Source organism: Dendrobates tinctorius, unplaced genomic scaffold, assembly GCF_039654945.1.
Source record: "Dendrobates tinctorius isolate UK_male_01 unplaced genomic scaffold, ASM3965494v1 ptg000276l, whole genome shotgun sequence".
Taxonomy (NCBI): Eukaryota; Metazoa; Chordata; class Amphibia; order Anura; family Dendrobatidae; genus Dendrobates; species Dendrobates tinctorius.
Window position 1 is genome coordinate 5,451,263 of NW_027361943.1, and position 27,826 is coordinate 5,479,088.

A 27,826-nucleotide genomic window follows, 5' to 3' on the forward strand; every position below is an offset into this window, starting at 1 on the left:
GCTTCCTCAGGCCCCCGAAGGCCCCCGTCGCCATCTTGGATTCGGGGGCCTGGAGGAAAGGAGCCCCCCGCAGCAGCGCTGCACATTGCGCTGCCGTGGGGGGCTCAGGGAAGCACGGAGGGAGCCCCCTCCCTGCCGATGCTTCCCTTTAACCCCCGGTACACCGCGATCGTGTTTGATCGCGGTGTGCAAGGGGTTAACGTGTCGGGGGCGGTCCGTGACCGCCCCTGACACATTGTGCCGGGTGTCAGCTGTGACAATCAGCTGACACCCGGCCGCGATCAGCGGCGCTCACCACGTGGGCGCCGCTGATCGCGGTAGACGTACTATCCCGTCCACGGTCATACGGGCCCGGGTACCGTGGACGGGATAGTACGTCGGATGTCAGGAAGGGGTTAACTCAAAACTGAAAATAAAGATTAACCCCTTAATCCCATGTGACGTACTATCCCGTCCATGTGCCCTGGGATGGGATAGTACGTCACAGCGATCAGCGGCTCCCACATGGTGAGCGCTGCTGATCGCGGCCGGGTGTCAGCTAATTATCACAGCTGACACCCGGCACAATGTGCCAGGGGTGGTCACGGACCGCCCCCGACACGTTAACCCCTTGCACACCGCGATCAAACACGATTGCGGTGTACCGGGGTTAAAGGGAAGCATCGGCAGGGAGGGGGCTCCCTCCGTGCTTCCCTGAGCCCCACCACAGCAGCGCAATGTACAGCGCTGCTGCGGGGGTATCTTTCCCTACAGGTTCCCGGATCCAAGATGGCGACGGGGACCTTCGGGGGCCTGTAGGGAGCTGACTTCCTCAGTGCCTGCAAAGCGCAGGCATGAAGAAGTCTGCGTCTATGCCTGTGACAGATTGCTGATCTGTCACAGTGATCTGTGATGTGACCCCCTGGGACAACCTAATAAAGTTAAAAAAAAAAAAAAAAAAAAGAAAAAAAAAGTGTAAAAATAATTTTAAAAAAATCGCTAGTAAAAAAAAAAAAATTCCCCAATAAATTCATTTCATTGTAAACATTAATAATTGTGATTAATTGGCCACTGATGGACAGCATCAGCAGCTTGCAAAAGTATTTGCGCTTTTGGCATTTTTCGTGTTTGTTTTTCTCTGAGGGATTGCATTAGTTCATGTAAAGAAAATGCCTGAAACTTTGAATATTTGTTTTTATTTTTATTGTGAAGCAGAGAAATAGGACAAAATTTTAATCCAAAAAATTTAGAGCAAAAAAGTATAAATACCCCGAGTAAATAGCAATATTATATAGATTTCAAGTACCGTATATACTCGTGTATAAGTCGAGATTTTCAGCCCATTTTTTTGGGCTGAAAGTCCCCCTCTCGACTTATACACGAGTCATATACCGGGGGGGATCGGCGGGGGAGGGGAAGCTGGGGTATCAGATCATACTCACCCTTCTCTGCAGCTCCACTGCTTGTTCCATGTTGTCGGCGCTGCTCTCTTCCTGCTTCAGCTGTCAAATGGAACCCGCTCATTAAATATGCGCATATTTAATGAGCGGGTACCACGTGACCGCTGAACCAGGAAGAGAGCAGCGCCGACAACATGGAACAATCAGAGGTGCTGCAGAGACAAGCGCCAGGACCCGGTGAGTATAAAGGGGGGGTTGGGAGGCATATTCACCTGTCCCTGCGCTCTGCTGTCTTGCGTCCTCTGCAGTGACATTCAGGTCAGAGAGCGCTATCGCTCTCTGCCTGCACAGTCACTGCAGAGCGCAACGCCGATGAGCAGGGGGCAGCGACTGAGGGGAGTATACAGTTTCTTGGGTTTTTCTGTAAGAGAGGCAGCGGCAGCAGCAACATGGTGGGGCCACACACTGTGCATCATAACTGGGGCCACATACTGTGCATCATAACTGAGGCCACTCACTGTGCATCATAACTGGGGCCACATACTGTGCATCATAACTGGGGCCACATACTGTGCAGATAACTGGGGCCACTCACTGTGCATCATAACTGGGGCCACATACTATGCAGATAACTGAGGCCACTCACTGTGCACCCTCGACTTATACACGAGTCAATAAGTTTTCCCAGTTTTTTGTGGCAAAATTAGGGGGGTCGACTTATACTCGGGTCGACTTATACTCGAGTATATACGGTAGACATCACAAAATTTTAAACAAAAACTACTTGAAGAATGATCACAAATAAATATCACTCAATAAATAAGCTTTATTAAATATAGACACCAAATAAGGACACAAAACTTAAAATCAAAAGCAAGATAAGACATGATAAAAAAAAAAAATAAAACCAAGGGGGACAGGCCTGCACACACAGCATAATAAATATGGTAATCCTGTATTCTTTTAAGTCATGCAGGGCAAAATACCGGGAATGTAGAGAGGCAAATCAAGTATAGCAAGAATCAGTATAAGATGCAGTGCATATATCTAATTAATCATAATAATTCTGCCACTCTGTTATCCCAGAAATGTTCGCAAAGGATATGATTAGTAGAGCATCTCAATCCCATAATAGGCGCAACTAATAGAAAAAGTGAACAGTGCAAAGTCTGATATAAAATATAGGTATGCCCTTAAATCACAATGAACAAGCGATACTAACCGGAGTTCATGCTGAATGTGCTGGCACCGCCACCCCACACTCCCAACGCACGTTTCACGCGTTGCTTCATCAGAGCTTGGGATATTGTTTATAACCCGACCCTGATTTGTACTTCTCAACAACTTTGTCCATGATTTGTTTGGAAACCTCTTTGGTCTTCATGGTTTTGTTTGGCCTGTATTGCAGCCTCTGTGGCCTTTCAGAAAAGGTGTGTATATACTGAAGACCATGTGACACTTAAGTTGCTCACAGGTGGATTTCCTTTTGCTAAACATGTGACTTATGAAGATAATTGCTTGCACCACAAATTTTTAGGGGCTTCACGGGAAAATGGTTGAATACATACAGTGACAAGCAAAAGGGTAACAATATTTTTAACTTTTGTCTTTCAGGCTCCACTTCTCGCTATCTATTACTGCTTTGAACATGAGATTACCATCATTTTATAGACAATCATCTTGGCTATAGGTACTGTCACACTTAGCGATGTACCAGCGATCCCGACCAGCGATATGACACTGTCAGGATCGCTGGTACATCGCTAAGTGGTCGCTAGGGAGCTGCCACACAGGCAGATCTCACCAGCGACATCGCTTGGGACGGGGGTCGCTACTTACCTGTCACACCAGGCGATCCTGCGTCCTCCCGCCCGGCTCCACGCTTCGCTCGTCGTCACAGCAGGAAGCGCCGCAGGAAGCCGACGACGAGAAACAGTCCAGGATGTTCTCGCGCGATCAGTGATAACCAGCGGGGGAGCCGTCGGAGGTAAGTATCAGACATAGCGATATCGCTAGCAATATTGCTATAGCGTCACAAGTTATAGCGATATTTCTAGCGATATCTCTTGGTGTGACAGGCCCTTATCTCTTAAATAAATTTGACTTGCAACTATTTTGCATATGATTAGTTTGCAAGCCACTGTATATATGACAGTCCATCTAGCCCCTATATCTACAGTGCAAACAATAATTTGATGTCTTAATGACTTATGGATAGCAATTGCCACCCCTTTAGGGATTGAGGGCAGAGTGCTAATTTATATAGTGTTTAATGGTGAGTAATTTGATTTGAAGAGTGTTTCTTGAAAACAAATAATGTGTACCCTACGGCGATCAAAGTGTTGGAGAATCTACTTACATTTTTCAGGGGTATTGAGTCTTGTCAGATTAAAGGAAGCAATTTATAGATTTGCCATTTATACTTCAACAGGAATTCTTCAGAGGAAATTGAACTGGAATGTAGCCAAGCTACTAGATTCCTATGGTCAAGGAAAAAATGAAGGAAAGGGAATTAATAGGAGAACAAACCAGACAAAAATAGTAAAAAGCAAAAGAATAGGGACAGCCTCTAAAGAGAAAACTAGAAAAGTACAATTTCATATGAGGAGCTTGTGATCTGGGGTGGAATCTTCTTTTGCCTCCCTGTCGTCCATCTCTTGGAAGGAGAACCTTACGATTGGCAGGCATAAAGGGAGTAGGGGAGACCCCCAACTGATTCTCGAGGCCCAATGGGTTGAGAGTCAAAAACGGCCAGTTGAGGGGTGAGACATTTGGTATATCCAGGCCGGACAAAAAAAAAGGGCAAGTCCTTCGGAGACCGTAATACAAGTGATTTTGTTCTTTTGCAAACTATTAAACAGAAAGGGAAACCCCAGCGAAAAGCGATTCCTTTATTTCACAGTTTGGTCAGTAAAGGTTGAAGTGCAGACTTTTGTGCCAAGGTAAAGCAGTAGAGGTCCAGCATAGTCTGGATTGACTTGTTATTATATGTAAGATTTTGCAAAATGCTGCATGTAAGATAGACTTCTTAATACCAAAGAAGTGGACGTGGCAAAATACTTCTCTGGGGGCGGGGATCATCTGGGTCAGGAGGGCGAAGAGCTTTGTGTGCTCTTTGAATTTCTACTGGTGAGCCTAGTGGGTGACCAAGAAGACCTTTGAAATATGGTTGGTAGAACAAAGGAGAAATCGGATTTAGTTATTGTCTCTGGATGCCTGCAAATTAGGAGTTTGTTTCTCTTGTTTCTGTTCTCTAGATCTTCTAGATTTTATTGGAGTAAGTAAACTTGTGTTGAATGACACCTCACAGTGTCTTGTAGAGATTGCAGAGCAGAGGTATTATTCCTTTGTGTTTGGGAAAATAGATCTACTCTGCTGGTGAGCGTGAAGAGATCAGACTGAAATTGGGCAAATTCTTGTTTGCTTTCTGCCACTACTTGGTTTGTTAGAGCTGAGATTTCATTTTTGGTAGGTATTAACTGCAGAAGTAAATGCAAGTAAGCCAAGGATGCAGGTATGTTATCATGCATACAGTTAGGTCCAAATATATTTGGACAGAGGCAACATTTTTCTAATTTTGGTTCTAGTAATTACCACAATGAATTTTAAACAAAACAAATCAGATGCAGTTGAAGTTCAGACTTTCTGCTTTCATTTGATGGTACCCACATTAAAATTGGATGAAGGGTTTAGGAGTTTCAGCTCCTTAACATGTGCCACCCTGTTTTTAAAGGGACCAAAAGTAATTGGACAATTGACTCCAAGGCTATTTCATGGACAGGTGTGGGCAATCCCTTCGTTATGTCATTCTCAAATAAGCAGATAAAAGGTCTGGAGTTGATTTGAGGTGAGGTGCTTGCATTTGGAAGGTTTTGCTGTGAAGGAAACATGCAGTCAAAGGAGATCTCCATGCAGGTGAAACAAGCCATCCTTAAGCTGTGGTAGTCCCAGGTAGAGGAGTGTTTTCCCCTGTAATGGACTATTACTCTTTAATATAACTGGGATCTGTTGGGACCAGTGTTGTGTGATTGTGCCATAAGGAGTGTTGTTGCAATTGGGGAATGCCCAACACCTGCGGCAGAGGAGAAGGCACCCTTTGATATGACATGACATAGTGGGGCAGCCAATAGACACAGAATGACATGCTGCTGTCAGAGATTGACAGTGGCATTCAACAGGTTAACAGTCACATGTGGAGCCATTGTCCGCCGGGTATAACTAGAGAGCCCTCTCCATAAACCGACTCTAAGGCTATGTGCCCACGTAGCGATTTTTAAGCGTTTTTGCAGCGATTTTCGGTGCGAAAATGTTTAGAAATCGTGTACAGAACGCCCCCCATGCATTCCTATGGCATTCCGCACATGCTGTGCTAATGCTGCGCTTTTTTCCATGGCGGAATCGCATCGCGGAAAAAATCGCAGCATGGTCATTCTTTTGTGCGGAATCGCAAAGAATTGCTGCGATTCCGTACCCATAGGAATGCATGAGAATCGCTTACTTCCCGCATGTGGCTATGCCCACCATGCGGGAAGTTAAGCGTCTCATGTGCGGATGGTACCCACGGTGTGGAGGAAAGGAGACTGTCCTCCAGGCCCTGGGTACCATACCCCTGTAAAAAAAAGAATAAAAAATAAAAAATCGGGGTATATTTACCTTCCGACGTCCCGCGCTGCCATCCCGGGCCTCAGTGTTCCCAGTAATGCCTTGCGGCAAGGTCCTGTAATGACGTAGTCTCGCGTGACTCTAGCGGTCTCGCGAGATCGCTATAGCAACGCGAGACCAACGTTATCACAGGTCTCGCAAGGCATTACTGGGAACGCTGAGGCCCGGGATGGCAGCACGGGACGTCGGAAGGTAAATATACCTCAATTTTTTTATTTTTTTTTTTAGCATTTTAACATTCTATCTTTTACTATTGAGGCCGCATAGGCGGCCTCAATAGTAAAAAGCTGCTCACACTTGTCAAACACTATGTTTGACGAGTGTGACCAACCTGTCTATCACTTTCCAAGCGATGCTTCAAATAGCTTGGAAAGTGCTTGAATATCGCACGCGAAAATCGCAGCAAAATCGCGATCATAATCGAGGTAAAATCGCGGTGAAATTGCGGGGGAAAAAAACGCGTGATTTCTGGGAAGGAGTCCGGTTTTTAGTGTCCGGAATAAAACGCTACGTGGGCACATAGCCTTAACTTACGCCATATATGCATGGCGGATATCGTTAAAGAGTTAAAATAGAAATGCTTCATATAGGACTGAAGGCATTGTTACCAAAAATGTTCCAACTTTTTCATACTGTGTCTTTTTTTAAGCATTTTTTTACAGGTTGGTAACATTCAGGTTTGTTTGTTTTTTTTACAATCATGGTAAAAAAAAATCACATTAATTTGGTTATTATAGTGCCTAAGACACAATTATTTCAGAAGACATTGTTAATGTTTTGTCATTGGAATTATACAATTACAGTTCTTTGATGTTTAATTTTTTTGTTAAAAAAATGAAAAAGTTTTCAATAAAAATTACAATTATAAAAAAATTACCAAAACATCTTGTGAAAAAATGCTATTGCAAAAAAGATGATGCTATAAATATGTCAATAAATCTTGTCAATTTTGTAACATTACTTGGCCCTTACTTGCTTGGTATACACACTGCTCTTTTCTAAGGAAGCAAATTTGAGCAAGCAAATCACGGCACATATATAGAATGTATGCAAAGGAAAACAATCAGGAGATATAAAAATAAATATATATTGTGCCAGAGTAAATACATGGAAAATAAACAGTTCAGCATAAATATAAATAAAATCCTAGAAAGAATTGTGCAAAATGAACATAACTACACTCCCTGACAGAAGTTATGTTGCTTATCCATGTTATGTAAATAAAAGCTTATAACCTGACGTTAAAATCATCCATTGGTTGTCTAAATTATTCTTTTGAAAGCTGAAACCCTCCGAAATGTGGTTTCGGTTAAGAAAATAAATTGGCATTAATGTAGAAATATTGATCATTTAAAGGACACAGAATGGTCAGATTTTGGCAAGACAAAAGTTTTGTCGCCTGGTCATATAATGCACCCAATCCTAGTTTTGCCAAGAGTGTGCAAAGCAGTAATCAAAGCAAAAGGTGGCTACTTTGAAGAACCTAGACTAAGACATATTTTCAGTTGTTTCACACTTGTTTGTTATATAATTCCACATGTGTTAATTCATAGTTTTGATGCCTTCAGAGTGAATCTACAATTTTCATAGTCATGAAAATAAAGAAAACTCTTTGAATGAGAAGGTGTGTCCAAACTTTTGGTCTGTACTGTGTGTGTGTGTGTATATATATATATATATATATATATATATATATATATATACAGTGCCTACAAGTAGTATTCAACCCCCTGCAGATTTAGCAGGTTTACACATTCGGAATTAACTTGGCATTGTGACATTTGGACTGTAGATCAGCCTGGAAGTGTGAAATGCACTGCAGCAAAAAAGAATGTTATTTCTTTGTTTAATTTTTTTTTCAATTGTGAAAAGTTTATTCAGAGGGTCATTTATTATTCAACCCCTCAAACCACTAGAATTCTGTTTGGTTCCCCTAAAGTATTAAGAAGTATTTCAGGCACAAAGAACAATGAGCTTCACATGTTTGGATCAATTATCTCTTTTTCCAGCCTTTTCTGACTATTTAAGACCCTCCCCAAACTTGTGAACAGCACTCATACATGGTCAACATGGGAAAGACAAAGGAGCATTCCAAGGCCATCAGAGACAAGATCGTGGAGGGTCACAAGGCTGGCAAGGGGTACAAAACCCTTTCCAAGGAGTTGGGCCTACCTGTCTCCACTGTTGGGAGCATCATCCGGAAGTGGAAGGCTTATGGAACTACTGTTAGCCTTCCACGGCCTGGACAGCCTTTGAAAGTTTCCTCCCGTGCCGAGGCCAGGCTTGTCCGAAGAGTCAAGGCTAACCCAAGGACAACAAGGAAGGAGCTCCGGGAAGATCTCATGGCAGTGGGTACATTGGTTTCAGTCAATACCATAAGTAACGTACTCCACCGCAATGCTCTCCGTTCCAGACGAGCCCGTAAGGTACCTTTACTTTCAAAGCGTCATGTCAAGGCTCGTCTACAGTTTGCTCATGATCACTTGGAGGACTCTGAGACAGACTGGTTCAAGGTTCTCTGGTCTGATGAGACCAAGATCGAGATCTTTGGTGCCAACCACACACGTGACGTTTGGAGACTGGATGGCACTGCATACGACCCCAAGAATACCATCCCTACAGTCAAGCATGGTGGTGGCAGCATCATGCTGTGGGGCTGGTTCTCAGCCAAGGGGCCTGGCCATCTGGTCCGCATCCATGGGAAGATGGATAGCACGGCCTACCTGGAGATTTTGGCCAAGAACCTCCGCTCCTCCATCAAGGATCTTAAGATGGGTCGTCATTTCATCTTCCAACAAGACAACGACCCAAAGCACACAGCCAAGAAAACCAAGGCCTGGTTCAAGAGGGAAAAAATCAAGGTGTTGGAGTGGCCTAGTCAGTCTCCTGACCTAAACCCAATTGAAAACTTGTGGAAGGAGCTCAAGATTAAAGTCCACATGAGACACCCAAAGAACCTAGATAACTTGGAGAAGATCTGCATGGAGGAGTGGGCCAAGATAACTCCAGAGACCTGTGCCGGCCTGATCAGGTCTTATAAAAGACGATTATTAGCTGTAATTGCGAACAAGGGTTATTCCACAAAATATTAAACCTAGGAGTTGAATAATAATTGACCCACACTTTTATGTTTAAAATTTATTAAAATTTAACTGAGCAACATAACTTTTTGGTTTGTAAGATTTATGCATCTGTTAATAAATCCTGCTCTTGTGTGAAGTTTGAAGGCTCTAACTTATTTGCATCTTATCAAACCTGCTAAATCTGCAGGGGGTTGAATACTACTTGTAGACACTGTATATATATATACACATACATACATACATACATGGTGGTCCAAAAGTAGGTGGACAGTATGTGTAATAGGGTTATGAAGGGGGAGATTTCTCAAACATGGCTTAAAGTGAAACTGACTCAGTTACCCATAGCAACCAATCAGATTCCACTTTTCATTATTCGCAAACTCTTTGGAATATGAAAGGTGGAATCTGATTGGTTGCTAAGGGCAACTGAGTCAGTTTCACAGATCCGGTTTTCACAGATAAATCTCCCACAAATCTGTTTTCTTTTCAGATAACCGATAATGGCAAATAATTTAAATACAGATCAAAGAAAATGGATTTTAAAAGCGAATTGGAAATCTCAAAATGCTGAAACAGAGCAAATTGGGTTGAAACATTTGGTACTCAAGCCCCAAAGAGCCAAACCATTTACCGCATTTGTGACAAATTCGATGCCACTGGCTCAATCCTTAATGCTCCAAAAACTGGCCGACCCAAAACGGCCTGTACAGAAAATAATAAACAACTTGTTGCTGAAACATTTGTTCATAGTCCTAAAAAGTCCACTAGAAGAGTCTCTTTAGAATTGGGAATTTCACGAGCTTCCATCATGCAAATCCTGAAATTTATTAGGTGGAAAGCTTTTTGTCCACGTCTAATTCATGGTTTATTGGAGGATGATCCAGACAGGCGGTTACAATTTAGTGAGATTATGCTTAACGAAATTGAAGAAAATCCAGTAATTTTAGATAACATTATGTGGAGTGATGAAGCTTCTTTCAAATTATCTGGCTATATTAACAGACATAATTGTATTTACTGGTATATTGAGAACATGCATTTAACATCAACAACAACTAAACGACAACTAAACTAAGCAACAACTAAATGAGCCTGGTGTCAATGTTTGGAGTGGTATTTCAAGTTTCGGTGTTTTTGGACCATTTTTTTTTTTTTTTGATGTAACAGTCACAGGAGATAAGTATCTTGAAATTCTAATGAATCAAGTTGTTCCCCAGTTACAGCAAGTTACAGATTCAGGTTTGGACTTTGACTTGGCCATTCTAACACCTGGATACGTTTATTTGTGAACTATTCCATTGTAGATTTTCCTTTATGTTTGGGGTCATTGTCTTGTTGGAAGACAAATCTCCGTCCCAGTCTCAGGTCTTTTGCAGACCTCCAACAGGTTTCCTTCAAGAATGGTCCTGTATTTGGCTCCATCCATCTTCTCATCAATTTTAATCATCTTCTCTGTCCCTGATGGAGAAAAGCAGGCCAAACCATGATGCTGCCACCACCATGTTTGAGAGTGGGGATGGTGTGTTCCGGGTGATGAGCTGTGTTGCCTTTATGTCAAACGTATCGTTTGGCATTGTTGCCAAAAAGTTCAATTTTGGTTTCATCTGACCAGAGCACCTTTTTCCACATGTTTGGTGTGTCTCCCAGGTGGCTTGTTGCAAACTTTAAACTACACTTTTTATGGATATCTTTGAGAATTGGCTTTCTACTTGCCACTCTTCCATAACGGCCAGATTTGTGCAGTGTATGACTGATTGTTGTCCTATGGACAGACAGTCCCACCTCAGCTGTAGATATCGTCAGTTCATCCAGAGTGATTATGGGCCTCTTGGCTGCATCTCTGATCTGTCTTCTCCTTGTTTGAGATGAAAGTTTAGAGGGATGGCCGGGTCTTGGTAGATTTAGATTTACAGTGGTATGATACTCCTTCCATTTCAATATGATCGCTTGCACAGTGCTCCTTGGGATGTTTAAAGTTTTGGAAATCATTTTGTATCCAAATCCAGCTTTAAACTTCTCCACAACAGTTTCACGGACCTGCCTATTGTGTTCCTTGGTCTTCATGATGCTCTCTGTGCATCAAACAGAACCCTGAGACTATCACAGAGCAGGTGCATTCATACGGAGACTTGATTACACACTGGTGGATTATATTTATCATCATTAGTCATTTAGGACAATATTGGATCATTCAGAGATCTACAATAAACTTCTGGAGTGAGTTTGCTGCCCTGAAAGTAAAGGGGTTGAATAATATTGCACGCCCCACTTTTCAGTTTTTGAATTTCCACGAAAATTTAAAATAACCAATACATTTCGCTCAACTTCACAATTGTGTTCCACTTTTTGTTGTTTCTTCGCCAAAAATTTACATTTGATATCTTTATGTTTGAAGCAAGATATGTGGGAAAAGGTTGAAAAGTTCCAGGGTGGCTGAATACTTTTGCAAGGCACTGTATGTGCACACCATGTCTTTTTCAGTTAGGTCCTCTCTGAAACCTGCCTAAGAAAGCGCTCACAAATGCTGAAGAGAATGAACAGGCTTTAGGGTATGTGCACACGTTGCGGATTCGTGTGCGGAATTTTCCGTGCGGAATCTGCTATTTTTGGCAGAATCTGCAGGTCAAATTGCATGCGTTTTTCCTGCGGATTTTGTGCGGATTTGGCATGTGTTTTTACACCGCCGAATTCCTATAATGGAATGGATGTAAAAACGCTGCAGAATCCTCAAAAAGAATTGACATGCTGCGGAAAATAAACTGCTGCGTTTCCGCTCAGATTTTTCCGCAGCATGTGCACAGCGGTTTTTTTTCTTTTTCCATAGATTTACATTGCACTGTAAATCACTAGAAATCTGCAGCGGATCCGCAACGTGTGCACATACCCTTTGACTCTCTTTTAACTGCTTTAGGTTTTCAAAGACTCCAAGTGGTGAAAAGAAGTGACCTCCTGTTACTACAGGCATTTTTTCCTGTGAAGATTCTTCGTATTTACAAGTCAATGGGAAGGTGTTTTTGGCCAGCAACAGACTTTTTGAGAGTTTTGTCAGTGTCTTTGTTTGAAAACCCACTGGTGGTTTCTTGGCTTTTGAATGAAAATAAAAACCCAGAAAAGACCTGTTAAAAGGACGCCACAAAAGTGCTGTAAAAAACACTCAAAAAACCCTCTGGTGGCGGAAATATTTTATATTGCTCATGAGAGTCTCCCCTCAAAAATATCCATAGAAAAGATGCTTAAGGAAAAAAATAATGCTGGTGTTTCTTAATAATAAATAATAATAATCTTTATTTATATAGCGCCAACATATTCCGCAGCGCTTTACAGTTGAACAGTTTAAAACACAACAGTCATAAGTAACAACGTTAACAATACAATAATTAAAGCGAAATAAGACGACCCTGCTCATGGGAGCTTACAATCTACAATGAGGTGGGGGAGATACAAAGCACAGGTTTGTATTTACAATGATGTATTTACAATGATGGTCCAGCCAACTTCAGGGGGTGGGGGTTAGATGGAGATAGTGAATGGGCTACACACACACACACACACAAACATAACATGACTTTGATTACTGAATGTGATAGGCCGCTCTGAACAAATGTGTTTTGAGCGAGCGCCTAAAACTATGCAAATTGTGGATGGTCCTAATATCTTGGGGTAGAGCATTCCAGAGAATTGGCGCAGCACGGGAGAAGTCTTGGAGTCGGGAGTGGGAGGTGCGGATTAGGGCAGAGGTTAGTCGAAAGTCATTTGCAGAGCGCAGCGGTCGGTTAGGCCGATAGACAGAAATGAGGGAGGAGATGTAAGGGGGTGCCGCACTGTGGAGAGCTTTGTGGGTGAGAACAAGTACTTTGAATTGTACCCTGTAATGAATTGGCAGCCAGTGTAACGACTGGCGAAGAGCGGACGCGTCTGAGTAACGATTAGCCAGATGGACAACCCTGGCTGCTGCATTAAGGATAGACTGGAGAGGGGAGAGTCGAGTGAGAGGGAGGCCAATTAATAGAGCATTACAGTAGTCCAGGCGGGAGTGGATCAGGGCGACAGTGAGAGTTTTTGTTTCCATGGTGAGAAAAGGGCGGATTCTAGAGATGTTCTTTAGGTGTAAGCGGCACGAGCGGGCAAGAGATTGTATATGGGAGGTGAAGGAGAGATCGGAGTCAAACATAACACCCAGACAGCGCGCCTGCTGTCGGGGTGTTATTATGGTGCCACCCACAGAGAGGGAAATGTCAGATTTAGGGAGGTTGGTAGGTGGTGGGAGCAGAAGAAGTTCAGTTTTGGAGAGGTTGAGTTTCAGATAGAGAGCAGACATGATGTTGGAGACTGCAGACAGACAGTCAGTGGCGTTCTGTAGTACAGCGGAGGTAAGGTCAGGGGATGATGTGTACAGTTGTGTGTCATCAGCATAAAGATGGTACTGAAAGCCAAATCTGCTGATGGTCTGTCCAATTGGGGCCGTGTAGAGAGAGAAGAGAAGGGGGCCAAGGACTGAGCCCTGAGGTACCCCAACAGCGAGAGGAAGAGGAGATGAAGTGGAGCCAGAAAACAGAACACTGAAGGAGTGGTCGGAAAGATAGGAGGAGAACCAGGAAAGAGCAGTGTCCTTAATGCCTAGTGACTGGAGCCCAGAGAGGATGGTCAACAGTGTCGAAAGCTGCAGAAAGGTCGAAAAGAATGAGCAGAGAGTGGTCACCATTATGTTTTGCTGTCAGAAGGTCATTGTTCACTTTGATGAGTGCAGTTTCTGTCGAATGAAGGGGGCGGAAACCGGACTGTGAAGGGTCTAGGAGGTAACGGGTAAGGCGGGAGTATATCAGGCGCTCCAAGAGTTTAGAGATGAAGGGGAGATTGGAGACTGGTCTGTAGTTGTTTGTGCAGGATGGGTCGAGGGTGGGTTTCTTTAGTAATGGAGTAATGATAGAGTGTTTGAAGGAGGAGGGGAAGATGCCAGAGGAGAGGGAGAGATTAAAGATTGTAGTTAGGTGAGTTGTGACGACTGGAGAGAGAGACTGGAGGAGATGTGAGGGAATGGGGTCGGTTGTGCATGTAGTCGGACGAGAAGAGGAGAGGAGCCTGGAGACTTCTTCTTCTGTGATGGGATCGAATGTGGAGAGTGAGCCAGGGGAAATGCAGGGAGGGATGGGAGTCACTGAATTTGGTGATTGGGAGCGGATTTCCTGACGGATATTGTCTATTTTCTCTATAAAGTGGGAGGCAAGGTCATCAGCGCAAATGTCTGTGATAGGGGCTTGTGCTTTTGGCCTGAGGAGGGAGTGAAAGGTGTCAAAAAGTTTCTTGGGGTTGTTGGATAGTGAGGAGATCAGGGTGGTGAAGTAGGTCTGTTTGGCGAGGTGAAGGGCAGAGTTATATGTCCTTAACATAAATTTGAAGTGTATGAAGTCTTCTGGTGTGCGTGTTTTCCTCCATAAGCTTTCAGCACACCTAGAGCATTGCTGGAGAAATCGGGTTTGCGATGTGAGCCAGGGCTGTTTCACTCTGTGTTTGGAGGTTCTGAGGGTGAGGGGAGCTACTTGGTCAAGGGTGCTTCTAAGAGTGTCATTGAAGTGATGTACAGCCAGATCAGGACAGGACAAAGAAGAGATTGGGGACAATGATGAGTGTAGGGAGTCTGAAAGTGTATGAGGGTTAATGGCTTGTAGATTTCTGACTGAATGGTAGGTAGGAGGGTGCTGGGGTGAGCGAGGATTTGTGAGTGTAAAGGAGAGAATGTTGTGGTCAGAGAGGGGAAGCGGTGAGTTATCTAGGTAGGAGATTGAGCAGAGCCGGGCGAAAACCAGGTCCAGGGTGTTACCGTCTTTGTGTGTTTCAGAGGTTGAGAGCTGAGAGAGGCCTAGAGAAGTGGTTAGTGATAGAAGCTGGGATGCAGATGTGGAAGTAGGGACGTTAATGGGGATGTTGAAGTCTCCCAGAATAAGGGTTGGAGGTTCTGAGGACATGAAGTGCGGCAGCCAGGCTGAAAAGTGGTCAAGGAAGTGGGTGGGTGAGCCTGGGGGCCGGTATATGACCGCTACTCTGAGGGAGAGGGGACGAAAGAGCCTGATGGTGTGGACTTCAAAAGAAGGGAATGAGAGTGATGGAACTGGGGGGATGACCTGGAAAGTGCATTGTGGGGACAGGAGTATGCCGACTCCACCACCAGGTCTGTTTGTCGGTCTCGGGGAATGGGAGAATTGTAAGCCACCATGGGAAATGGCAGCAGGAGAGACAGTGTCAGAATCCTGAATCCAGGTTTCCGTGAGGGCCAACAGATTCAGAGAGTTTTTCAGAAAGTAATTGTGTAGGAAAGGAAGCTTGTTGCATACAGACCGTGGATTCCAAAGGGCACAATTGAAAGAAGGAGATGAAGGAGTGCAAATAATATTAGTAAGATTATTAAGGTTTCGATGTGAGGTAGGGTAGGGGTTGAGGTTGGGGGATGGTGGACCGGGGTTGGGGGAGATGTCCCCTGAAATCAGTAGGAGCAGGAAGATAAAGAGCAAGTAATTTTTGGAATTGTATGAAGATTTTTTGTGCAGTGTGTTTGGGCAAGATGGGCTGAGGTTTTTTAAGAAGGTGAGAAGTGCATGGGAGCTGTACATGGGAGAAGGAAAGAGAGAGGAGCTGATGTATATGACTTGTGATGGAGGGGGGATTGGTCGGTGAAAGTGGATTGCAATAGAACATAGGAGGATAGGAATAAAGCACATGGATAAAAGGGACAGCAGAGTGTGGGTTACCTGACTCCTGCCCAGACTAACTGCCATGTAATAACTGCTGTATCCCGACGCTTATCTTCGTGACGCTTTGCTTCTGTGATGCGTGCACCCCTATGGATGGTTCTAAATTTATAGTCCAGACTGCAGGGTCAGAAGAGATGGATTGTGGGAACTGGTTGAGGATAACTTGGCAGCTGGGGTCAGCACACCAGGGTTTTTTTTTTTTTTTTTTTGGATGATCAAAGACATTCAGCCTGGCAACATCTATTTTAACACCTCCACCAGATAAGATCTACACTGATCCCAGTCATGGAAATGCAACAGTGAGTTTTAAGTACAATGCACCAAATGATTTATAACAATGAATTAGCAGACACATTAAAATATGTTTCTAGATGGTAAAGCAGCAGATGACATAGCAGACAGCAAGCAGAGGGAATTTTTACCATTAGAGTCTATTGCAGCAGATGAGACAGCAATCAGAGGTGGGAAGTTGTACCATTTGAATATGTTGCAGAAGACAGCAAGCAGAGGGAATTTTTAGCATATTCATCTTTAAAATCTCAGTGCGTTCGCCCCTTTAAAAAAAGCAACAAACAAATGTTGTGTGTGCATATCCTAATACTTCAGTTCCATGTTAGTGTTTGTAGGCCAAAAGTAGAAATTTAAAATGCACAGAGGAAAAAGCTATAAAAGAAAAATTTGTACCGCCTTGTCTGTGTTTTGTATAATGCCATGTGAATTTAATTTCTGTCATCTTGGCACACGGACTGGATGTGTGCTCACAGCTGAATATCTTTACAGTGTACAGTCGCTCGTTAATGTCAGGGTCGGGGTTTTAAACAAAATGGGATCTTGGGCAAAAGTGGGGTCCCAAATGCTAACATATTGCACCATCACACAAAAACGTTTTGGTTATATTTACATGCGCTGAGTTCAGACCGTTAAAGGGAATCTGTCACCCTTTTTTGGAGTGTGAGCTGCCGGCATTGACATCAGGAGCTTATCTACAGCATTCTGTAATGCTGTAGATAAGCCCCCGATGTAACCTGAAAGATAAGAAAAAAGAGATTATACTCAACGGAGGGGGCGGTCCGGTCCGATGGGTGTCGCGGTCCGGTCCGGCGCCTCCCATCTTCACACGATGCCGTCCTCTTCTTCCCTTCCTGTCGTGGCTCAGGCGCAATGCTCTACCCTGTTGAGGGCAGAGCAGAATACTGCAATGCGCAGGCGCCAGACCTCTCCCGATGCCTGCGCACTGCAGGACTCTGCTCTACCCTCAACAGGGCAGAGCAGTGCGTCTGTGCTGAAGCTACGACAGGAAGGGAAGAAGAGGACGGTATCATATGAAGATGGGAGGCACCGGACTGCGACACCCATCGGACCGGACTGCCCCCTCAGGTGAGTATAATTTAAAGCCCCCGTCACACATAGCGATCTCGCTAGCGAGATCGCTGCCGAGTCACAACTTTTGTGACGCAACAGCAATCTCAACTGCGAGATCGCGGTGTGTGACACTGACCAGCGATCGGCCCCCCTGCCGGTTATCGCTGATCATCCTGGAATAGCCAGGACATTTTTTTGATCCCTGGTCTCCCGCTGGCCAGCACGCATCGCTGCGTGTGACAGGCGGGAGACCAGCAATCAGCGTGCTGGTAACTAAGGTAAACGCAGGGTTTCTAAGCACTGAGCGGTGCTTAGAAGCCCGATGTGTACCTTAGTTACCAGCGCGCTGATGCAGGGAGCTGGTAACCAAGGTACACATCGGGTTTCTAAGTGACGCACGCCCCTTAGAAACCCGATGTGTACCTTAGTTACCAGCTCCCTGCATCAGCGCGCTGGTAACTAAAGTACACAGCGATGCCGCACGCTCAGTGTCGCTGGTGCTGATCGCTGGTGAAGCTGTCTCTTTGATAGCTCACCAGCGATCATGTAGCGACTCACCAGCGATCCTGACAAGTTGATATCGTTGTCGGGATCGCTGGTGAGTCGCTATGTGTGATGGGGCCCTAACTCTTTTTTCTTATCTTTCAGGTTACATCAGGGCTTATCTACAGCATTACAGAATGCTGTAGATAAGCCCCTGATGTCAATGCCGGCAGCTCATACTCCAAAAAAAGGGGTGACAGATTCCCTTTAAACGAGCGTGATCGACATTATTTACCACTTATTGCCGGAGCTAATTTTGACCTTAATGACCAGGCCAAATTTTTGAAATCTGGCCACTGGTCACTTTATGAAGTTATAGCTCCAGAACACTTCAACTTATCCCACTGATTCGGAGATTTTGTCGTGACATATTTTACTTCATGTTAGTGGTAAATTTTGGTCAATATGATTTGTGTATATTTATGAAAATTTGAAAAAAAAAATTGAAAATGTTTCTATTTTCAAACTTTTAATTTTGATGCCCTTAAATCAGATAGTTATATCACACAAAATAATAAATAATATTTCCCACATCAGCACAATTTTTGAAACTTAATTGTTTTGTTTGTTAGTAAGTTATAAGGGTAAAAGTTGACCAGCGACTTCTCAATTTTCCAACAAAATTTACACAGCCGTTTTTTTAACGGACCACATCATATTTGATGTGACTTTGAGTGGTCTGTATGACAGGAAATACCCAAAAGTGACACCATTGTAAAAACTGCACCCCTCAAGGTGCTCAAAACCACATTCAGTAAGTTTATTAACCCATCAGGTGCTTCTCATGGATTAATGGAATGTGTAAGGAAAAAATGAATTTTTCACAAAACTTTTGCTTTAGACCCATTTTTTTTTACTTTCACAAGGATAACAGGAGAAAATGGACCCCAAAATTTGTTGTTCAATTTCTCCTGAGTGCGCTGAAACCCCATATGTGAGCACACACGGCAGGGCTCGGAATGGAAGCAGCACAAATAGCTGGAATCGATAGCGGATGCCATGTCGTGTTTGGAGAGTCTCCTATGTGCCTAAATAGTGAAAGTGGCCCCATTTTGGAGACTACACCCCTCAAGGATTTTATCCAGGGGTATAGTGTGGGTTTTTAACTCAAAAGTACTACACAGAATTTGATCATATTAGGTCGTCATATTGAATATGTCCTTATTAATGTTAACCGCAAGTGCTTGCTACTCCAGTTTGCATCGTGGTTCTCTGGTATGCACCAAATATCGCAGGTACAAAAGCGACATCGATGCAAACTCAAGTAATGAGCACTTGCGCTCAACACTCGTCGTCATATGGTACTTTTTTTTCCTTCAACTATTGAAAAAACCCAAACCCTAGCCCAACCCTAATGGCAAAGAATGAAAGAAACACAAATTATAAAATAAAAAATATAATCTGACTAAGCTGATGACATGGGAAATACATACTAATTATTGGCTTTTGATCACTGCGATAGTGTTCAAAATGAACCAATAGGAAAAATCCCTGCTGTTGCTGGGTGCCGGCTGGCAGATTCAGTGGGCTCACTGCACCTGTGCCAATCTTTTTTTTTTTTTATCAGAAGGAGGAGTCGGAGGGCTCGGGAATGGCAGAGGTACCGGGGGGTGTGGCTTGGGGACTTCATTTCTCTCTCCTCTGACATGTAAATCATGTCCGAATAGTAACGGGCACACTTTTTAAAATTTTTTTATGGGATCACTGATATTCAGTGAATAACAGCAATCACATGATCATAGAACGGAAAAAAACGGCCCTGCTCGTATTCACCATGGTCTCAGCTAGTAGCTCAAACCCCAGAGATTTTCGGACAATGGTGGGCGCTATAACTTTGTTCCCGATTGCCGTTTTAGATGGCAATAAGGGAATAAGGCCCCTTAATGGCCGCCGTTTTAATGTGTGTCGGTGGTCGATAAGGGATTAGTTGTTTCCCGGCAAATGTCTAGTTTGCCTCTAACGCCAGCCCTCATTGCCGTTTAAAATGGCGATCGGGAATAAAGTTATAGCGCCCACCATGGTCAGAAAATGTCTAGTTTGAATATAGCGCAGGCCCTGCTCGCCATCCCCTGATGGTTGCTACTAATGTACAGTGTATGAATGTTTCCTAATGTCAAAGACTTGGGTCATGTGCACACGTTCAGTATTTGGTCAGTATTTTCCATCAGGATTTGAAATCCAAAACCAAGAGTGGAACAATCAGAGGAAAGTATAATAGAAACATGTCACCACTTACATATTTTTTTTCCAACTCCTGGTTTTGGCTTAAGGTACTGTCACACTTAGCGATGCACCAACGATCCCGACCAGCAATATGACGCGGTCAGGATCGCTGGTGCATCGCTAAGTGGTTGCTAGTGAGCTGCCAAACAGGCAGATCTCACCAGCGACATCGCAGGGGTCGGGGGTCACTACTTACCTGTCAGACGAGGCGATCCTGGCGTCCTCCTCGCCCGGCTCCACGCTGATCGCGCGAGAACGTCCCGGACCGTTTCTCGTCGGCCGCTTCCTGCTGGGCTTCCTGTGGCGCCGACAAGAAACGGTCCAGGACGTTCTCGCGCGATCAGCGATAACCAGCGGGGGAGCCGGTCGGAGGTAAGTATCACACATAGCGATATCGCTAGCAATATCGCTGCTACGTCACAAAAAGCCAGTGACGTTATAGCGATATTACTAGCTATATCACTTAGTGTGACTGTGACAGGCCCTTTACAGATGCTGAGGTACAATAGTGACCAAATACTGAATGTGTGAACGTGGCCTCAGGTGACGCACAACCAGTTGATTCACTGGCAATAATATAATCCTATGTTTTTTTTCTCAGATTCAAATATCATTTTCTTTAAAATTGTGGTTTAAATTCCTTTTACTGCTTCTTTCAGACCCTTTTGGCACACTGGATCCTTTTGGAAGTAGCGCTTTCAGCAGCAATGAAAGTTTTGCAGATTTTAGCCACATGTCTAAGGTAAGTGTGTCATCTCCTTCGACATTCATGACAGCTTTTTTTTTATTTTAGGTGGTTGGATAAATAACATATAGCCATGGCCCCTTTGTTGTATCAGTTTTTGGCCTTGTTCACCACTAGGTGTCAGAATTAGCATGCCAATCTCCTGCAATGAGCTCTTACCGAAACCTGAAGCTCTCTAGTATCTCTCACCACTTCAAATGCTGCCAGTGTTAGGTGTAATAAACAAGGCAAGTGTGGTTTTGCCTCTAAAGTTGAAACTTGTTTTTCACAGAATTATTTAGCCTTTCTGTTTATGATAATAAATTAGCATTTTCCAAACTTTTAAGATCTGTGCACCCTCGTAAATGAGCAATGGTATAGTATATTTTTTATCAAGTGCTTTATCTTTTAGTTGCATGAAATGGATTTGGGCTGTAGTGATAGAAATACAAGTGTGCATCTTGGAGCAATTTCTGCTTATTTCTTTTTCCATAGGCTAATCTTTGTACATCACTGTATCTATAATATAGGTTTGAGCAATAACAAACTAGATAAAATATCCCTTGTGGACTGAATCGTCTTCAAACTCTGACAGTTTTCTGCCTACTCCCTGTGATGACTGCATTGAGCTATGCTGTGGCAGATGATATTTAACTCTTTTTGTCCAGTCAGGGATGTTAAAGATCTTATAAGAATATATAGTTGATATGAGATACCCTTAATAACTGTAATATTTATCACAAACTGCCAAGAGGGCAGCATAAGCACTTGTTATAGGTAAGCAGTAGTTTACATGGAGGCACTAAGTGCACTTTAAAAAAAATGCAAAAAAGAAAAGCTTCATTGTTTGCAAGGTTACATATTGAGCTTTTAGAATTATTTGGCATCAGCACTTAAATCTCTCAGTATTCTTTGATGGAGCAATGGTGAGTTGTAAATTGTGTTAAATGTGCATGTCAAATATATTAGTGGGGAAATTCCAGATCTTTGCGGTTAGACCTTAGGTCTCCCATATTAAATGTATAACTAATAGAATTTACTGTTGCAAACCTGTGACATGTTGAGGCATAAAGGGCATTTTCTCCCAGGCAGCATGAACGCCTGCATCTAATTGGAACTGACTTTTTCTTATTGATACTAGTCAACAACCTTTATAATTTTAATTAAACTGAACTTCCAAGCATAGAGCTAAACTTTCTATTTTTGTTGCTGTTTTTGTTCTACTGAATACCAAAACTTTCTTTACATTGACTGTACTCATGGGGAAAAAGATGCCTGAATTAGTTGCCTGTACATATTGTCTGTAGTCATATGAAAATTGTGTCTGTTAATTACAACACTGTCAAAAAAGGGTGAAAAACACTGTGCAAACACTCCTGTGTAAAGGAAATGTCTCTTGTTCCTTTATCATGCACATCAAAGGTGCTTCTGGCAAAGCTGTAGAATAACAAAGGGTGGTTGTGAAATTGCACCTCTTTTCTGGTTCAACATGCACCACAGAAAGGCTTGCAGCCATTACATAAAATCAATAGATCTTAGTTGCCACCATTTTTGCTTAGGCCAGGTTCATACTGCGTTACAGCAGCCCATTCAATGCATAAAAAGGCTCTACCAATTGGGTCAATCATTTGGTTCCATCCCGATGATTAAAAGTGATTGACCCACAATTTGGCATAACTTTAACTTTTCTAAGCTACATCATACAAAACATGTTGATTTTTCATAATAAATCGTATATCTAGATTTTGCTACGGTGTGCAGTGCTGGTGGTCACATATATTCAGGAGCATAGTGTCTACCGTGATTTCTGTGATTGTGTCAGCCAGCGAATAAGAATCAGTTTACTGAAATCGGCTTCTTTTCCCCTGTACTCTTTACTTGAGACGGACATTGTGTGTCGTGATAAAGAGAACGCCAGGAGATGCCATAAAAAGCATGTAAAAGCAATATGTAGACACGTAGTAAGCATCTTACCACATGCTGCAAAGTTAAACATTTAGTTTTTTGTTTTTTTTTTAATGATTTCCCAAATACATGTAATGACATATCGCCAAAATCAACTTGTCTGTCGCTATCTTATATTACTCTCAAAGATGGAATCATAAAGGGCCTGAGAGATTCCTTCTAAGTAGTTATGGTTATTTGCTGACATTATATACACATTGGAGTTTAGATTCCATATTTTTAAATAAAAAAATAGGGGGGGGGGACATTTTTTTTCTGGATATAGAAGTCACTCCTGGTTTTTGCAAGTAAATAAGACAAAAACTTCAGTGTGAGCACATTTACCCCTTAATGTCCAGTGATGGACACAGTCCGTCATTGGACATCTCCCCTGCTTTGATGAATAGCTGACGTGCCCGCAATAGGCGCAGGTGGAATCGCGATCCACCTGCGCCTATTAACCCGTTAAACGCCGCTGTCAAACGCTGACAGCTTCATTTAACCGGCGCTTCCAGCGATGCGTTGGCATAACAACCAGAGGTCTCCTGGAGAACCTCTATGGTTGTTGATGTCGCATTGCTTTGAGTGCCATCCAGTGGTCCTTTTACATCAATTAAGGAATTTGCTATTCAGACCTTCTGGGGTCGTCACAACACAGAACCAGACCCCAATCAGAGGGCAATAAAACTTTCACACTCCTTATCTATGAACTGTTCCAATATTTATGTTTATCCCTCTCCCATAATGACAATTCTGCTTCACATCACTTGTCTTAGCTATTGCGTTATTTCTGTGCTATCTTGTGTATAAATATGTGACTCTTCAGATGTTGTATTAGTCAATGCCTGATGAAGAGACCTGAGTAGCCTCGAAAGCTTGCAATGTGTTACCATCTTTTCAGTTAGCCATTAAAAGGTATCAACCACTGAGGACTCAATTCTGAATATTTTTCTATCTACTGGCTAACACGGTACAAAGATATACTGTATATCTTTCCTGTATCATAGGAATGCAGTAATTCTGTTACATATAGGTGATCTGCTCATCGCCTATATATAGCAGAGGCAATCAAGTATGGCATGCTTCTAGCCTCCCATATAGGCTATTGAAGCATGACAAAGTTAAAAAAAAAAAAAAAGTTTTAAAAAATATGAAAAAAAAAAATAAAAGTTCAAATCACCCCCCCTTTCGCCCCATTCAAAATAAAACAATTTAAAAAAAAAATCACACATACACATATTAGGTATCGCCGCTTTCAGAGTCACCCGATCTATCAATAAAAAAAAGGATTAACCCAATCGCTAAATGGCGTAGTGAGAAAAAAAATCAAAAACCCAGAATTACGTTTTTTTGGTCGCTGTGACATTGCATTAAAATGCAATAATGGGCGATCAAAAAAACATATCTGCTTAAAATCGGTATCATTAAAAATACCAGCTCAGCATGTAAAAAATAAGCCCCCACCCAACCCCAGATCACGAAAAATGGAAACGCTACGGGTCTCGGAAAATGGCATTTTTCTTTTTTTTTTTTAACAAACTTTGGAATTTTTTTCACCACAGATAAAAAAAGAACCTAGACATGTTTGGTGTCTATGAACTCGTAATGACCTGAAGAATCATAATGGCAGGTCAGTTTTAGCATTTAGTGAACCTAGCAAAAAAGCCAAGCAAAAAACAAGTGTGGGATTGCACTTTTTTTTTGCAATTTCTATAGCGTGTGGGAGTTTAGACATAAATAATACAGGGTGGGACATTTATATGGATACACCTGGGTGAGCCACGTATAAAGTTGCAATCCAAAATGGCCGACTTCAAAATGGTAACCATGGTCACCATCCATCTTGAAAAGTTTTCCCCCTCCCATATACTAATGTGCCACAAACAGGAAGTTGATATCATCATCCATTCCCATTTAATTTAGGTTTATCCAAATAAATGGCCCACCCTGTATAATATTTTTTACCAAAAAAAACAGACAGGGTTGTCCAACACTGCGCACATTCTCATTGGAGACCTCACGTCTACCCATGCCGGGGTTTTTGCACGATTGGCAAATAAGTGTAGATACTACTTCTTAATGAGGAAGTGAGTGGAGTCAGATAACTGCTTTAACCCCTTTCTGACATCAGACGTACTATCCCGTCCATGGGACCCGTGCCCCTATGCCCATGGACGGGATAGTACGTCTAGCGCGATTAGCGGCGCTCACGTGGTGATCACAGCTGACACCCGGCACAATGTGTCAGGGGCGGTCACGGACCGCCCCCGACACGTTAACCCCTTGCACACCGCGATCAAACACGATCGCAGTGTACCGGGGGTTAAAGGGAAGCATCGGCAGGGAGGGGGCCCCGTGCTTCCCTGAGCCCCCCACAGCAGCGCAATGTGCAGCGCTGCTGCGGGGGGCTCCATCCCTGCAGGTCCCCGAATCCAAGATGGCGACAGGGGCCTGCAGGGAGCTGGCTTTCTCAGTGCCTGCAAAGCGCAGGCACGAGGAAGCCAAGTGCAGTGCCTGTGACAGATCACTGATCTGTCACAGTGATCTGTGATGTGACAGATCAGCGATCTGTCACAGGACAGTGATGTCCCACCTGGGACAATGTAATAAGGTAAAAAAAAAAAAGAACGCTGATCTGTCACAGTGATCTGTGATGTGACAGAACGCTGATCTGTCACAGTGATCTGTGATGTGACAGATAAGCGATCTGTCACATGACAGTTATGTCCCCCCTGGGACAATGTAATAAAGGTAAAAAAAAGTGTAAAAATAATTTTAAAAAAATCGCTAAATAAAAAAAACAAATATTCCCTTATTAAATTCATTTTTTGGAAATAAAAAAACAAAAAAAACAATAAAAGTACACATATTTGGTATCGCCGCGTCCGTAACAACCCGCCCTATAAAACTGTCCCATTAGTTAACCCCTTTAGCGAACCTCTTAAAAAATAAAAATAAAAAACGAAGCAACAAATGATTTATTATCATACCGCCGAACAAAAAGTGCAATAACGCGCGATCAAAAAGACGCATGTAAATATCCATGGTACCGCTGAAAACGTGATCTCGTCCCGCAAAAAACGAGCCGCCATTCAGCATCATCAGCAAAAAAATAAAAAAGTTACAGCTCGCAGAAAAAAGCGATGCAAAAATAATTATTTTTTATATAAAATTGTTTTCATTGCATAAAAGCGCCAAAACATAAAAAAACGACCTAAATGAGGTATCGCTGTAACCATACCAACCCGAAGAATAAAGCCGTCTTATCAATTTCACCGCACGCGGAATGGTGTTAACTCACCCCCCAAAAGAAATTCATGAAACGCTGGTTTTTGTTCATTCTGCGTCCCAAAAATCGGAATAAAAAGCGATCAAAAGATGTCACGTGCCCGAAAATGATACCAATAAAAACGTCAACTCGTCCCGCAAAAAATAAGACCTCACATGACTCGGTGAGTCAAAATATGGAAAAATTATAGCTCTCAATATGTGGTGATGCGAAAACTATTTTTACAATAAAAAGCGTCTTTTAGCGTGTGACAGCTGCCAAACATAAAAACCGCCATAAATAGTAAATCAAACCCCCCCGTTATCACCCCCTTAGTTAGGGAAAAATAATAAAATTAAAAGAAAATGTATTTATTTCCATTTTCCCATTAGGGCTAGGGTTAGGGCTAGAGTTAGGGATGAGATTAGGGTTAGGGGTGTGTTGGGGTTAGGGTTGGAGTTAGAATTGGGGGGTTTCCACTGTTTGGGCACATCAGGTGCTCTCCAAATGCAACATGGCGTCGGATCTCAATTCCGGCCAATTCTGCGTTGAAAAAGTCAAATGGTGCTCCTTCCCTTCCAAGCTCTGCCATGCGCCCAAACAGTGTTTTACCCCCACATATGGGGTATCAGCCTACTCAGGACAAATTGCAAAACAACTTTTGGGGTCCAATTTCTCCTGTTACCCATAGGAAAATAAAAAATTGGGGGCAAAAATATAATTTTTGTGGAAAAAAATGATTTTTTTATTTTCATGCCCGGGCGTTATAAACTTCTGTGAAGCACTTGGGGGCTCAAAGTGCTCACCACACATCTAGATAAGTTCCTTAGGGGGTCTAGTTTCCAAAATGGGGTCACTTGTGGGGAGTTTCAATAGTTTCGGTACATCAGGGGCTCTCCAAACGCACATGACACCCGCAGACCATTCCATCAAAGTCTGCATTCCAAAACGTCACTCCTTCCCTTCCGAGCCCCGACGTGTGCCCATACAGTAGTTTTCTCCCACATATGAGGTATCAGCGTACTCAGGACAAATTGGACAACAACTTTTGGGGTCCATTTTCTCCTGATACCCTTGGGAAAATACAAAAATTGGTGACTAAATGATCATGTTTGTGGAAAAAATACGATTTTTTTATTTTCATGCCCGGGCATTATAAAATTCTGTGAAGCCCTTGGGAGTTCAAAGTGCTCACCACACATCTAGATAAGTTCCTTAGGGGGGTCTAGTTTCCAAAATGTTGTCATTTGTGGGGGGTTTTCACTCTTTTGGTACATCAGGGGCTTTCCAAACGCGATGTCCGATCTCAATTCCAGCCAAAAACGTGAAATGGCGCTGCTTCCCTTCCGAGCTCTGCCATGCACCCAAATAGTGGTTTACCCCCATGTGGGGATATCAGCGTACTCAGGACAATTTGCACAATAACTTTTAGTGTCCTGTTACCCTTGTAAAAATAATAATTGAGGGTGAAAAAATCATTTTTGTGGAAAATAATGATTTTTTAATTGTACGGCTGTACATTATAAACTTCTGTGAAGCCCTTGGGGGTTCAAAGTGCTCACCACACATCTAGTTAAGTTCTTTGGGGGGTCTAGTTTCCAAAATGGTGTCATTTGTGGGGGGTTTACACTGTTTTGGTACATCAGGGGTTTTCCAATCGCGACATGGTGTCCGATCTCATTTCCAGCCAAAGAAGTCAAATGGCGCTGCTTCCCTTCTGAGCTCTACCATGCGCCAAAAAAATAATCGTTTAAACCAACATATGGGGTATCTGCGTACTCAGGACAAATTGCACAATAACTTTTAGGGTCCTGTTACCCTTGGGAAAATAAAAAATGGGGGTGAAAAAACCTTTTATTGGAAAAATATGATTTTTTAATTGTACCGCTGTA

General features: G+C 43.0%; 1 protein-coding gene across 4 annotated transcripts in view; it reads left to right on the top strand.

Annotated features, from left to right (window-relative positions):
* Positions 1-27,826, top strand: part of EPS15L1 (epidermal growth factor receptor pathway substrate 15 like 1) — a 428,822-nt gene that overhangs the window by 232,608 nt on the left and 168,388 nt on the right. For all 4 annotated transcript variants that reach the window (XM_073559865.1, XM_073559866.1, XM_073559867.1 and 1 more), the window contains one exon: positions 20,658-20,740. In XM_073559865.1, the coding sequence (XP_073415966.1) occupies positions 20,658-20,740 (83 nt within the window). The remainder of the gene's footprint in view (positions 1-20,657; positions 20,741-27,826) is intronic.